This window comes from Oryza sativa, chromosome 12 (genome assembly GCF_034140825.1).
Source record: "Oryza sativa Japonica Group chromosome 12, ASM3414082v1".
NCBI lineage: Eukaryota > Viridiplantae > Streptophyta > Magnoliopsida > Poales > Poaceae > Oryza > Oryza sativa.
In genome coordinates, this window is record NC_089046.1 from 18,861,986 (window position 1) to 18,874,499 (window position 12,514).

Sequence of the window (12,514 nt, forward strand, 5' to 3'; positions counted from 1 at the left end):
GCTGAGAACAACCGAAGCCGAGATTGATGAAACGACTGCATGCAGTAACAGAAAACAGAAAACAAACTCTAACAAACATCTGTTATCGCATGTGGAGGAAAGGCTAACCTGATCCGCATGGATAGACTAACCTAATCCAAACTAACCTCAACAACTACATGCATGCAAGCTGTCAGGTCGTGATCACATGATCCGAACCTTTCATGCTAACTAACACCCTCTCTCAATCCGGACCTAACCAGGTTCAGATTGCTTTTGAAATTCTCCAGGAGTCTTACTGACAGAGGTTTAGTGAATCCATCTGCAACTTGATCATTAGTGGAAACAAAATCAATTTCTAGAAGTTTCTGACTTACCCGTTCTCTGACAAAGTGATAGTCAACTTCTATGTGTTTCGTTCTGGCATGAAACACTGGATTAGCTGACAAATACTTAGCTCCAAGATTATCACACCATATTTTAGCAGCTTTTGGACTTTTAATCTCTAACTCTGCAAGTAAAGTCTGCACCCACATTATTTCTGCAGTGGCATTGGCAATAGCTTTGTATTCTGACTCTATGCTAGATCTAGACACAGTGGCTTGTTTTCTAGCATTCCAGGAGACCAGATTTGAACCCAGAAATATTGCAAATCCTCCTGTTGATCTTCTGTCATCTAAACAGCCTGCCCAGTCTGCATCAGAGAAGCCACTGACTAAAGTAGATCCTGACTTATGAATTTCAAGTCCTAACCGAGTGCATTGCTTTAAGTACCTAAGAATCCTTTTCACAGCAATCCAATGTACAGTTGTGGGAGCATGCAAGAATTGGCAAACTTTATTAACAGAGAAAGCTATGTCAGGTCTAGTAAGAGTCAAATATTGCAAAGCACCAACAACACTGCGATAGTGACTTGCATCTTCAGGCCCTAACAATGAGCCTTCATGAAGGGAGAGTTTCTCACTTACTGAAAGAGGTGTATTAGCAGGTTTACAATCTATCATGCCCACTTTCTTCAATAAATCATTGGCATACTTGTCTTGATTCAGTACAATGCCATTCTGAACCTTGCTTACCTCTATTCCGAGAAAATAATGCAGCTCACCAAGATCTTTGAGTGCAAATTCCCCTTTTAGATCCTGAAGTAAAGCTGCAGTGGCCCTCTCTGAAGAGCTGGCTACAATGATATCATCAACATATACCAGAACAAACATAGTTATATCACCTTTATTCAGAAAGAACAGAGACGTATCAGCTTTTGATCCTTTAAAACCAAGGTCCATCAACTTTTTACTTAGTCTAGAGAACCAGGCTCTAGGTGCCTGTTTTAACCCATACAGAGCTTTATCAAGTTTACACACATGATGTGGCTTAGTAGGATCCTCAAAACCTGGTGGCTGTAGCATATAAACTTCTTCTTCTAGGTACCCATGCAGAAAGGCATTTTGAACATCTAGCTGTCTAAGACTCCAACCTTTAGACACTGCTAAAGACAATATTATTCTGATAGTGGCAGCTTTAACAACAGGGCTAAAGGTATCTTCATAATCAATACCATACCTCTGTTTAAATCCTTTTGCTACTAACCTTGCCTTATACCTATCTAGGGTACCATCAGCTTTCCTTTTAATTTTATACACCCACTTACAGCCAATAATATTTCTCCCTCTCTGAGGAGGAACAAGATGCCAAGTTTTATTCTTAACTAAAGCATCATACTCTGAATCCATTGCTAGTTTCCAATTTTTATCCTTTAAGGCTTCTAAATCATTTGTAGGTTCACCTGAAGCAGTAAACCAAGAATGCTTATATTTAATAGTACCATCACTATATACCTTTTCTTTGCGAACTCCACTTTGCAACCTGGTGCGCGGTCCTGCCGGTGCCTCTGAACCTGTGTCAGTCACATCTGCATGCTGTAATGTATTAGTCTCATCTGTGACAGCCTGTGCATGTTCCTACGCTGGTGAGGACTGCTCCTGCTCCTGCACCACCTGCGACTCCTGCTCCTGCACCGCCTGCGACACTGAGTCTTCTGCTGTGTCCTCTGCTAGCGATGATGCTGCCCCCCGTGGCACAGAACCAGGTGTGGGACCCGGATGATGGCCTGATGACATGGCCGCAGGGGAGTGGTGGACGACACGGTCTGGTTCTGGACCAGAACTGGCATCCAGAGGAGGCGTCGCCGGCGAATCTTCTGCATCAGCGGGATGTACTGCACCATCTCTATGTGGTTCATTAGCACGATTAGATAAAGCAGCAGAAACATCAGCAGATAATGGATTAGTCACTGGATGCATGCATTGTTCATTCCCAACAGACCGTATGGGTCCTAGCAGTTCAGGAGTGAGAATATCAATCTCAGAACGAAGACGGGCACCAGCATTGGCATGAAGTTCAGTGAAGGGAAAAATATTCTCATCAAAGACAACATCGCGAGAAATATAGATGCGTCCTGTAGAGACCTCAAGACACTTGAACCCTTTATGCATAGTGCTAAACCCAAGAAAAACACAACGCTTAGAGCGAAATTGTAATTTGTGGTTATTGTAGGGGCGAAGATTAGGCCAACAGGCACAACCAAAAATTCTCAAGGAGGAGTAATCGGGTTTTTGTTTGAACAGTTTTTCAAGGGGACTAATATTATGGATAACTCTGCTAGGCACACGGTTAATAAGATAAGTTGCCGCCTGAAAGGCTTCATCCCAAAACTTTAATGGCATGGATGCATGAGATAGGAGAGATAAACCGATCTCAACTATATGACGATGTTTTCTCTCAGCCGACCCATTCTGTTGGTGAGTATGAGGACAGGAAACATGATGAACAATGCCAATCTTAGAAAAAAAAGAGTTAAGGGATTGATATTCGCCTCCCCAATCAGTTTGCATGGCTAGAATTTTTCTATCAAATTGACGTTCTACCATGACTTGAAACTCTTGAAACTTGTCAAACACTTGAGACTTATGCTGTATGAGATAAATCCAAGTAAATTTACTAAAATCATCAATAAAACTAACATAATATTTTTTTCTCCCAACAGACTCTGGAGCAGGTCCCCAAACATCAGAAAAGACAAGTTCTAAGGGGTGTTTGGAAACACTGGAAGAAATAGGAAAAGGTAATTGATGACTCTTTGCTTGTTGACAAGCATTACAAACTGACTCACTAGACAAATCTGAACAGGGGAGGCTAAACTTATTGACTACTTGTTTAACCGTGGTAATGGAAGGATGACCAAGACGATGATGCCACCGGTCCAAAGATAGTTTGATGGCACTGTAGGCTTGCTTCAAGGAGGAGTGTGGTAGAGGATATAGCCTGCGCCATGATCTTCCCTTAAGGAGAGTTTTCCTGGTGATTTGATCCTTAAGAAAGAAATAATCACGATGTAATTCAAGAAAGGCAGAGTTATCATTAACTAAGCGATGTACTGAAACAAGATTTTTCTTAGCTTGAGGCACATATAAAACATTTCTAAGGTGGATATTACGACTATTGGGATTATGAACAATAGCATGACCAATATGACTAATATCCATACCTGCACCACTTGCTGTGTGGATTTGTTCACCACCGTTGTATTTTTCCTTCATAGTGAGCTTGTCCAGCTCTCCCGTGACATGATCTGTAGCACCAGTGTCGATGTACCAATTTGTGTCAACTCCATAGGAGTTAACCGCTGCAGCTGCAACATGCTTGGCGTCAGGAACGTAATCCTCGTCGTACCTATACCAACAATCTGCTGCCGTGTGCCCCCGTTTGAAACACACTTGGCAGATTGGTCTTTTATCAACGCCTCCTGGTGTGCGGCCTCGACCACGGACACCTCCTCCGTTGCGGCGACCATGGCCGCCGCCGCCGCCGCGCGAACCTCCTTGGCCACCATTGCTGTTGCCACGCCCCCCGTGGCTGAAGCCTCCACGGTTGGCAACATTGACGGTGACCTCCTGTGCGCCGCGGTAGATGGCTTGGCGAGCTTCAAAGTTCAACACTTGAGAGTACAGATCACTCACAGAGATTGGTTCAACCCGAGCGCAGACAGCCGACACCACCTCGCTGTAGCCCTCGCCAAGGCCGGTGATGATATACTGAATCAGCTCCTCTTCATCGATCGGGCGACCTCCGGCAGTAGCCATCTCATCTCCTAAGGATTTCATTTTTGCAAAATACTCAGGAGTTGACATGTTACCTTTCTTTGTATTGGTGAGAGCAAACCGAGTGTTAATCGCTCTTGCTCGTGTGTGGGTGGAGTACATCTGCTCGATGGCGCTCCACACTTCAGCCGCGGTGTCGCATGTAGCGACCTACATCAGCACCTCTCTTGTCAGCGACGAGAGAAGGTACCCCAGAACTTGCTGGTCGGTGGCTTCCCAGTCTTCATGGGCTAGGTTCGGCTCCTTCTTGGTGGCGCCATCTTTTGTGACAGCGATCTCTGCCGGCGGCCGCTTGGTTGCGCCGGTGAGATGCCCCTGAAGCCGCGCTCCTCTGACTGCGGCGCTTACTTGCACCTTCCAGAGCGCATGATTTGCCTTCCCAAGCTTCTCTGAGATTGGGTGGCCTTGGAACGGATTTGTGGCAGCCATACTGGACGACGAGGCCATGAGTATTGATCTCTTAGGGAATTGATCAACGCTCTGATACCATGTGAATTAGTTTGGGTGGAAACGATCGCACTAATCCTGTGCGTCGCCTTCGTGTTAATATATATGTGATGGGAACAGCCCCCATCGTGGCGATACAGAGTTCGGCGCAGCTGAGAACAACCGAAGCCGAGATTGATGAAACGACTGCATGTAGTAACAGAAAACAGAAAACAAACTCTAACAAACATCTGTTATCGCATGTGGAGGAAAGGCTAACCTGATCCGCATGGATAGACTAACCTAATCCAAACTAACCTCAACAACTACATGCATGCAAGCTGTCAGGTCGTGATCACATGATCCGAACCTTTCATGCTAACTAACAGAAACAACCTTTTTCAAGAAGGATTGAAGGATTTATTATTATCACCTTGTGGTCTAGCAAGTTCCTTGTTGGCCGTAGCTTCTCTGAGTCTGAAGTCAAGGCCAGGATGAATTCCATTATTTAAAATTCTAGCAAGTTACAGCATATCAAGAACCGAAACATTCCGGACTAAAATTCATAGAAAAGATGAAGCTCTTCCTCTACCATATTGGCATCTCTTTCATGACAATTTGAGCTCTCACCCTTTGATAATTTCCCCTGAAAAGCATGAGAATAATGCTTATTTTCACTCTCCGAATGACAAAAAAAGAATACACTCTACTTGGTCATGCATATATTCCTCTATAACGATTCATAAAATGATGAAGTTTGATTTGCTTGCCAACAAATCATCTACAAGGAAAAATATGCATTGTTTATTACTAGAAAATTATTACCCCCTAAATCTGGTCAACTGTTCAGTGTTCACTGTGGAAGTCTCAACTGATTTCACATGACCCAGTGGAACTGCTTGTGTTCATAAGTTCATTATGAAAGTCAGATTTATTTTAGCACAATTTCTATGTGGATTTACAGAAAGTTAATCTGATGCGGTCTACATTTATGATTAGGTTGGGTATGTGATTTGCTTTGCACATCCATGGAGATTTCATTTTCGACTTCTTTTTTACTACCAGGTATTGATGAGAAGCTACTGATGTCTTGCAGCTTCCTTTTTTACTACCTGTTTATTTACTTTCTTTCCGATTTTAGGACTGCTGTATGGTGTTCCTTCATGGTGTCAACTGTCAAGCTGGCCTCCCACAAACTGTCAAAATCACTTTGTTTCATGTGGTAGTTTGTTTCGTGGATGTTTGTTTTCAGCGATTTCTGTGACTCTGTCTGGATAATGCAAAGTTCGTATCAACACGTACTCGTTTTCTTTTCTTGAGATGAATACACAAAAGTTGTTGCTCACGTGGAAGTTATATTTATAAATCTGGCTTCAAAAGTATTATCGCAAAAACACGATTTCACGAGAGGGAGTAGGAAAAAGTCCATTTTAACTTCCTCAACTATAGCCGCAGTTCGATTCATCACCACATATAGAAGCTTCCTTAGGTATTAAAACCAGTTTATTTTTCCTCCTCAAGCGGTTTCGACGATGATTTTGTCGTATGTGGGGTTCATTTTACCTCAAGCGATATGTTATTACAATAATAAAAAAAGAGTTGTTGGCCCCACATGTCAATGGGACTTTTTCTCCTCTTTCCCCCATCACATGTCTCCTCTTTTTCATCTTTGCCTGCTCCACGCCGGAGCTTGCTATCCCCACTGGTAGGGTCGAACTCTACTCCTTCATGGTGGCATCGGGCTCTACGAAGGCATGGATCGATCCTAACTAACGTCAATGCTATGGATCGATGGAGTGGACTGTTGACACGTGGTTGGTGACGAGCCGGGAGAAGAAGGTTGCTTCATCGCTGTAGGTGCCGGTGAGGTTTTTGCGTTGAGTATTGCTTCGTCGCCGCAATACTCAAGCTTGACAAGGCGGGCACTAGGAGCTTGAGCTTGTCACACGGGCTCACACCTAATGGGGCCAATGGACTGGTGGCTGAGGTGGTCTAGATGGCCGTGGTGGATGGAACCCAGTGACCGGTGCAGAGAGGTAATGGTAACCACCTGCTCCATATCCCTCCTCTCTATATCTGTATAGCTGGTCCTCTCTCTCTCCCTCCGATCTCTCCAACTAGATCGAATCACTTCCACTCATCGAGCGTGTGCATGGATGTAGGGATCAGCTCGGCACTACCATCAATGGCCACTGTCCCAACACCGTTGTTGCCCTTTCGGTCACCAAGCCTGAGGCCTGAGGGAGCCACCATCTGCACGTACCCACCACCCCCCATCCCCTCGGTGACGCTCCTCGCGACGTCGTCCCGACCATCGGAATACCACGTAAGCATGCACCACGTAGCTGCCACGTAACACAAGGATAGGGAGGTCAATTGGGCCGGTTTTAATAGTTAGGAAAGTCTTCATATATGGTTTTATGGTTAAAAAACGTGAACCAAATGACCTTTTCCTGAGGGAGTAACTCGTTTTGATTGCATGGCTCACATGGTGCTTGCTTGCTTTAGATGTGAGGTCCACATTGCTACGGCCCACTAGGGGTGGTAATGGGTCAAGGCTCATGGATCCTTTCACAACTCACCTCAACTCTTTAATATTTATAGAAAAAAAATAGTACTCCCTCCGTCCTAAAATATGATAACATTGTACGGGATAGGACACATCATAGTACCCCTATCCAGATTTATTGTATTAGTATGTGTCCCATCCAGTATAAAATTGCTATATTTTGGAACGGAGGGAGTTTTAAATTTCAGCTCAACCATTTTTACCCAACCCTCACATTTTGTTTGTCAAGATGTTGGGCTCATTACCACCCTTAATTATAGCCAAGATGAGTTTTGCCTCATAGATGAGTCACTGACCAGTGGGGCCAGTTCATACCCACACCGTTTCAGGCATCCATCACCGGGTTTTTAGGACTATTTGCCACTCTCCCAGATAACTTCGCTATTTTGCCATCGGAGAGAGAAGATTTCTTGCTCGTGTGCCATTTTTGAGCCCGCAAAGCGTAATGTCACCTAATCCGAGGGTAAAATGACCGTTTTGCCCTTCTTCTTCCTCTAGCTCGGGGTCTCTCTCCTCCAACCTTCCTCCCTACGTGTGAGCTGGTGACACCGCCACCACCGCCGCCGGACCAACCTCCTAGCGCTAGGTGGCGAACGACTTGACGTCGTGGGAGAGTGGAGAAGAGCCGAGAGGAGGAGGCAGGCAACGACGATGACGATGGAGCAAGACACCGATGATGCCACAAAAGAAAGAGCGGAGCGAAGGAGGGAAGAGTGCAAGGCAAGGAGCTCACCGGAGCCCAATAACCTCGGCGCCTTGGGAAAGGAAGGGGATGAAAGAGACGGGAGGAGAAATGAAGAAGAAGGGCAAGATGGTCATTTTATCCTTAGATTGGGTGACTTGGCGCCTTGCGGGCTCAAAAATAGCACACGAGTAAGAAATCTTCTCTCTCTAATGGCAAAATAGCGAAGTCATCCGAGAGAGTGGCATTTGAGAACACGAAAACCCCTCCATCACCATCAGAACGGAGAAATCTCAAACGGTGGTTTATCTCCGGCGCCGCCGCCGCCGCCGCCGCCATGGCTCTCGCTCTCCGAGCTCTCCCCCGCCGCCTCCTTCGCCATCCTCTCCTCCACTCCATGCCCCTCTCCTCCTCGCCTCCCGACCCCCGCGAGCTCCTCCGCATCGAGCGCATCCTCTCCACCCCCACCTCCTCCTCCACCCCACCCCCGCAACGCCAAGAAGGCCCACGACCCGCCGCCACCTCCAGCCTCCACGAGACCGCCGGCCCCACCGCCGCGGAGTCCGCCTCCCTCCTCCGCCGCGGCCTCCCCACCAGCTCGAAGCTGCCGCACCACCACCACCACCACCGCCACCGCCAACTCCGCGACGAGCTCCGCGGCCTGCGCCTCGGGGAGCGCGAGATCAGGGCCGCCCTCGCGTCCGACGCGGAGGGCCTCCTCCTCTCCATGTCCCCCGGGGAGCCGACCCGCCTCGTGGGGCTCGTCCGCGACGAGCTCCGGTGCCGGGCCGCCGTCAGGGACCGGGTCCTCGCGGGCGGCGCGCTCGCCGCCGCCGTGGCGGCGCGGCGGCGGGTGGAGCTCCTGCACGCGCGCGGGCTGACACGGCGCGACGCGCTGCGCGTCCTCGCCGCCGAGCCGCGGGCGATCCTGTACGGCCTGGAGGATGTGGAGAGGAAGGTGGATTTCTTGGTGAGCAGGATGGGGTTCGAGATTGGGTGGCTGGTGGAGTTCCCGGAGTTCTTGGGGGTGAACCTCGAGCGGCGGATCGTCCCGCGGCACAATGTGGTGGAGCACCTGCGGTCAATCGGCGGGCTCGGTGACCCAATTGAGATGAAGCATTATGTGAGGTTCAGTCGCCAGAGGTTCTACAATATGTTTGTGAAGCCGTATCCGGAGTGCGAGAGGATTTTCGGGGGAATTGTTAGGGAGAAGGGGAAGGAGGTGAGGCGGTGGCGGCATCCTGTTGGGCTGTGGAAGCTGTTTAAGCCGGTGAAGTATGAGAGTACGGAGGAGGATGTCAATAATATGAAAATGGTGATGAAATCACTTCATTAGTTCTCGCCTGGCTGGCCTGGATGAAACCAATTTGGACCAATTTTGAATTGGTTTGCTCTTGATTAAGGGGTATTGTGGAAGTGACATGTTCAATTGAGATGTTGTGTGAGAACAAAATTGCAGTTGTGCTGAAAAGACATGAAGCTGGTTCTCTTAAACATGGGTTTGCAAAACATCCCCCACCCGCTCCCTCCCCCCACCCAAACCTTTCTGAAGAGCTGCAATTTAATCTATGTCTCTATCATGTTGCTTTAACTGGAGACAAAAAATAAATGACATGCTTATGAGAGCTGGCACCTTATGAAAGGATTATCTCAATCTGTCAATAATATAGAGCTAACAGTAGTTATTTGTGAACCAATTCCACTGCAAGGGTTTGTGCATTACATTTCCTACAGAGTATTCCACAATGTTCTCTTGCGTATGCTTGGTTAGTTTTACACTTAATAGTAAATTTGACTGTTTTTTTATGTGAATTAGCTTCTTGTTTAAGGTTAATGTGAACTTTATACAAATTTGTGTATACTAGTTCATCATTGTTTGCAAGAGCTGCTTTTTCATTCATCTTCTTCCGTTGTATCCAACTGAGTTATGCACAGTATATCTAAATTTCTGTACCTCTATACGGAAGTAATTAACAAAATTACCAATTAACCATAGTGCAATACCGATACATCGCACACTATGGGAGCGCAGTTAGAAATTGTCTTACCTAATTGCATATGCTTCGGTGGAATATGACTCGGATCTGGCAAAAGATGACAGCACACAGAGAAAAAATCTTGACAGTACAATTTTGGTCATTTACCTTTCGGTATCTTTTTTGGAGCAAGAGAAATCAGATTTACCTACATCAGTGATACAGTTCATCTATCTTTTCCCCTAATATCAACACAATATTATTTGGTGCCTTTTAGGTCCTTGAGAATATTTTCAGGTTACATCTAGAAGTTAATTTTTCTTTGATTTAAGAAGTGAGAAAGATGTTTAGCTATTACTAATATGCCGGTAGGCCTTTTGCATTGTCAATGCCCTATTGTTGTGGAGATTTTGATTTAGGTGCAGTTTTACTTTTTCCATAAGACATTCATTTTCTGAATGCTTGGTGCTGAACCCACCACTAGCATATTCAATGAAGAAAATAAGTTGGTAGGTACTGAAAATGACTAGTACTAACTTTACATGCATGATGCAGCAGCTTCAGGATAAGAAATACCCTTTTTTTTCCCTCAAAGGTACAAATAATGGAAATGGTTTGTCTGATCAACCAAAGTGTTGTAGTAGAATAGTCAATAACAAAAGAAGTTCCACCACAGTAGTCACCATGTCATAAACCAGTGATTTTGTGGTATACTGTTGCACTGAGGCGCTGTAGTGGGGCTGTAACACTGTGGCACATGTACTCATACTCAAGGCATATAAGAATTTTAATCACCAAGATTCGGTGTCTTTATTCTCTATATTTAATTTATTAAGAGAAAGCATACCTGCTATTTTGCTACGAAAGAGAGCTCCCTTTGAACTGCCAGAGGCATGTCATGTGTGCACACAATTCTTAGTCTCAGTTGAAAAATGTTTCCTTCACTTCACTTGCAAGAAAGTGGATCATGGAAAAAGTAAAGGGAATAGTTGGACTTTGATTGATGGGCTACACATCATCGTGGACAACTTTTGAGCAAAGAATTTTAATCCATGATAAGCTGCTATATAAGACCAATGAATTCACTGTCCTATGCAAACATCACAGAAATTAGAGAAGCAACTATATATGCACAGGACATCGTAGGAGGATGAGGAATTTATCTTTGCCATATATAGTCATGGTGCTTTTGGTTTCGTGTTGTTTCATTCATGTATCAAGTAGTGAACCTCCCCATGGCAATATTCTCAAACTCTATCCCATGTCATAGTGAATATGGATCTTAATCTCTTCTTAATTCTGGTGGTTTGTTTTGCCATTCATAGGTCTAAGAGTGCTACAGGAAAGCAAAGCAACTCCAACCTCTGATGCAACGACTGAGGTAATACAGGTTTTTTGTTTTCAGAACTCAGATCATGCATTAGATGTGCTATCTATCCTCGTTTTTGCTCAGTTTATTCAAAGAGATGCTAGCTGCTTGTTCTCGCTGCAGCTTTTAAGTTGTGTAAACCAGTCTATATATAGATGCTATTCTCCCTCATGTTTCAATTTTGATTCATGGGTCCTATTTATTTGATTTCTGAGATAATTTATAGTTTATACAGCAGTTTGAAGTAGATTCGAAAACCTTTTATGTGATGCTATATATAATGTATAAGATCTTGGAGACTATCTGATCAGCTATATATACATGGAAAAACCGCCCTGGTTTTTGTTCAGTCTGTTTATCTGAATCTGACAACACTGCTGAATTGATGATCTTTTGAAAACGTTCAGGCTATCGATTTTGAAGAATCGGAATTCACCCGTAGTGGAAGTATGGGGTTTGAGCTCAATGATTACCCTGGTTCTGGTGCAAACAACCGCCATTCGCCACACTCTGAGGGCAATAGATGAAGGGACAAACAGCTGAACAATGGATTTGTGATCAACGTTATAATTTGCCAGTCTCTCCAGTCTCCAGTCTCCAGTTCACATGTTCTTGCATGGAAAAGCATAAGAAAACTTGAACAGATGACTGAGATGACAAAGGAAGAGTGCCATACTGCCAAGGTTGTAGTGCCATAATGCCATTTATAGATCGAAAATAATTTGGGAGTACTCCCTAACTTGTATAGACATCAATCTGACGTGAGTAATAATAAACAAGGGTGCAATTTTTTTTTTTTGGGTCTATGAGTGCTGGATAAATTATCAAGCATGCACAAAAAAAAAAGGGCTTGCTGATGTTTGTAATCTTGGAATCTAATGTGTGCTGTTGTAATACTCATTTCTCCTTGACATGTTAAACGAGATCTATGAGAATCATAATTTTATTTAAGCCTTCATGAAACCATTACGAAATAAGATTCTTTTTTTTTTTGGAGATACACAAATACACAATAACTTTTTGAAGTGTCAATTTCAGAAAAAGAAAGCCATATTTTATTTTTCATACTATTTTACACAATTTTAACATTTGTCATCATATCCAACAGATTGAATAATCCACCTACTGGATGTATTCAATAACAATATGCCTTATTGTTTTTGCTCGAGGAAAATTGATATTTAAATATATTTAAATATTTATACTTCCTCCAATCCATAATATAAGACGTGCACGCATTATAAGATTTGACTAAAATATTTGACCCATAATTAGTACAATATAAATTAAAATTTTATTTGCTGAAGATATTATCATTGAATTGATATTTGAAATTAATATTTTTTTTTGCTATAA

General features: G+C 44.3%; 1 protein-coding gene across 2 annotated transcripts; it reads left to right on the forward strand.

The window, feature by feature from the left end:
- Positions 1 to 8,024: 8,024 nt before the first annotated feature.
- On the forward strand, positions 8,025 to 12,109 carry LOC136351102 (transcription termination factor MTERF15, mitochondrial). 2 transcript variants are annotated; one of them, XM_015765217.3, is made up of 3 exons: positions 8,025 to 9,312; positions 11,115 to 11,170; positions 11,566 to 12,109. In XM_015765217.3, exon 1 carries the CDS (start codon positions 8,151 to 8,153, stop codon positions 9,147 to 9,149), a length of 999 nt encoding a protein of 332 aa, XP_015620703.1. In that variant the 5' UTR covers positions 8,025 to 8,150; the 3' UTR covers positions 9,150 to 9,312; positions 11,115 to 11,170; positions 11,566 to 12,109. The 2 variants fall into 2 exon arrangements, with proteins under 2 accessions (XP_015620703.1, XP_066162622.1); XM_066306525.1 differs by having other exon boundaries at positions 8,025 to 11,170.
- Positions 12,110 to 12,514: the final 405 nt, after the last annotated feature.